A 726-nucleotide genomic window follows, 5' to 3' on the forward strand; every position below is an offset into this window, starting at 1 on the left:
AAACTTTGATACATTTCAGTATTGATTTAACATGCCTTTTTTAAGAATAGATTCGTCTCTCTCTTTCTCTCTCATCTATTATCTTATTCACCAAAGAGAACATTTCGTATCCGGATTCATTCCTTTTCCTGCCGGACAATTGTAAGTTGCAGAGAATTCAGGGAAATTCGAGAGGCTACCTCGTATTCTTATTTCCGGCCTAGGATGCTCGTCCAGCAATAACACTTGTGTCTGTTGCGGCGTGACATTCTCACAGAACACCTGAAAAAAATTAGATTACGGCAGTAACAACTTTGATTCTACTTTTTAGTGATTGTCTGTTCAATAAATTTTTTAGCATCGCATTTGCATATTTCATTACACATACATGCGCAAAGTTCATAAAGAAGATCTGATTGTCGCTAAACTCCTCGAGTCCTTGCAGTCGTATTTCAGACTTGTTCAGTTTTGCTTTTTTGTGCTGATATGCGTAATACGCGGCCACAACGCCAGCGGAATCGCCGATGTTCTCTCCTAGCGTCAATTGTCCATTCACCTGCAAAATTTTGCCAATATTATATTTAAAAAAATCGATATAAATAAGAAAATCGTAAAAAATATCATTCAGATGTTAAAGTGTAATAAAAAAATACTTGAAAGGAAGTGTTGGAAATATTGAAAAAATTAAGAGACGATCTCTGTAGAAAGATTAGGAATATGATTTCTGCTGAACGCAATTACTTACAT

General features: G+C 35.5%; 1 protein-coding gene across 1 annotated transcript; it reads right to left on the bottom strand.

Annotated features, from left to right (window-relative positions):
* Positions 1 to 91: 91 nt before the first annotated feature.
* LOC115234362 (endothelin-converting enzyme homolog) lies at positions 92 to 535 on the bottom strand (the record flags this gene model as incomplete). The annotated part of the gene is made up of 2 exons (XM_029805431.1): positions 92 to 261; positions 368 to 535. Coding segments are annotated over 2 exons (338 nt in total), but the record flags the coding sequence as incomplete, so codon positions are not given.
* Between the last annotated feature and the right edge of the window lie 191 nt (positions 536 to 726).

Source organism: Formica exsecta, unplaced genomic scaffold (assembly GCF_003651465.1).
Source record: "Formica exsecta isolate Colony F162 unplaced genomic scaffold, ASM365146v1 C16330766, whole genome shotgun sequence".
NCBI classification, from domain to species: Eukaryota; Metazoa; Arthropoda; class Insecta; order Hymenoptera; family Formicidae; genus Formica; species Formica exsecta.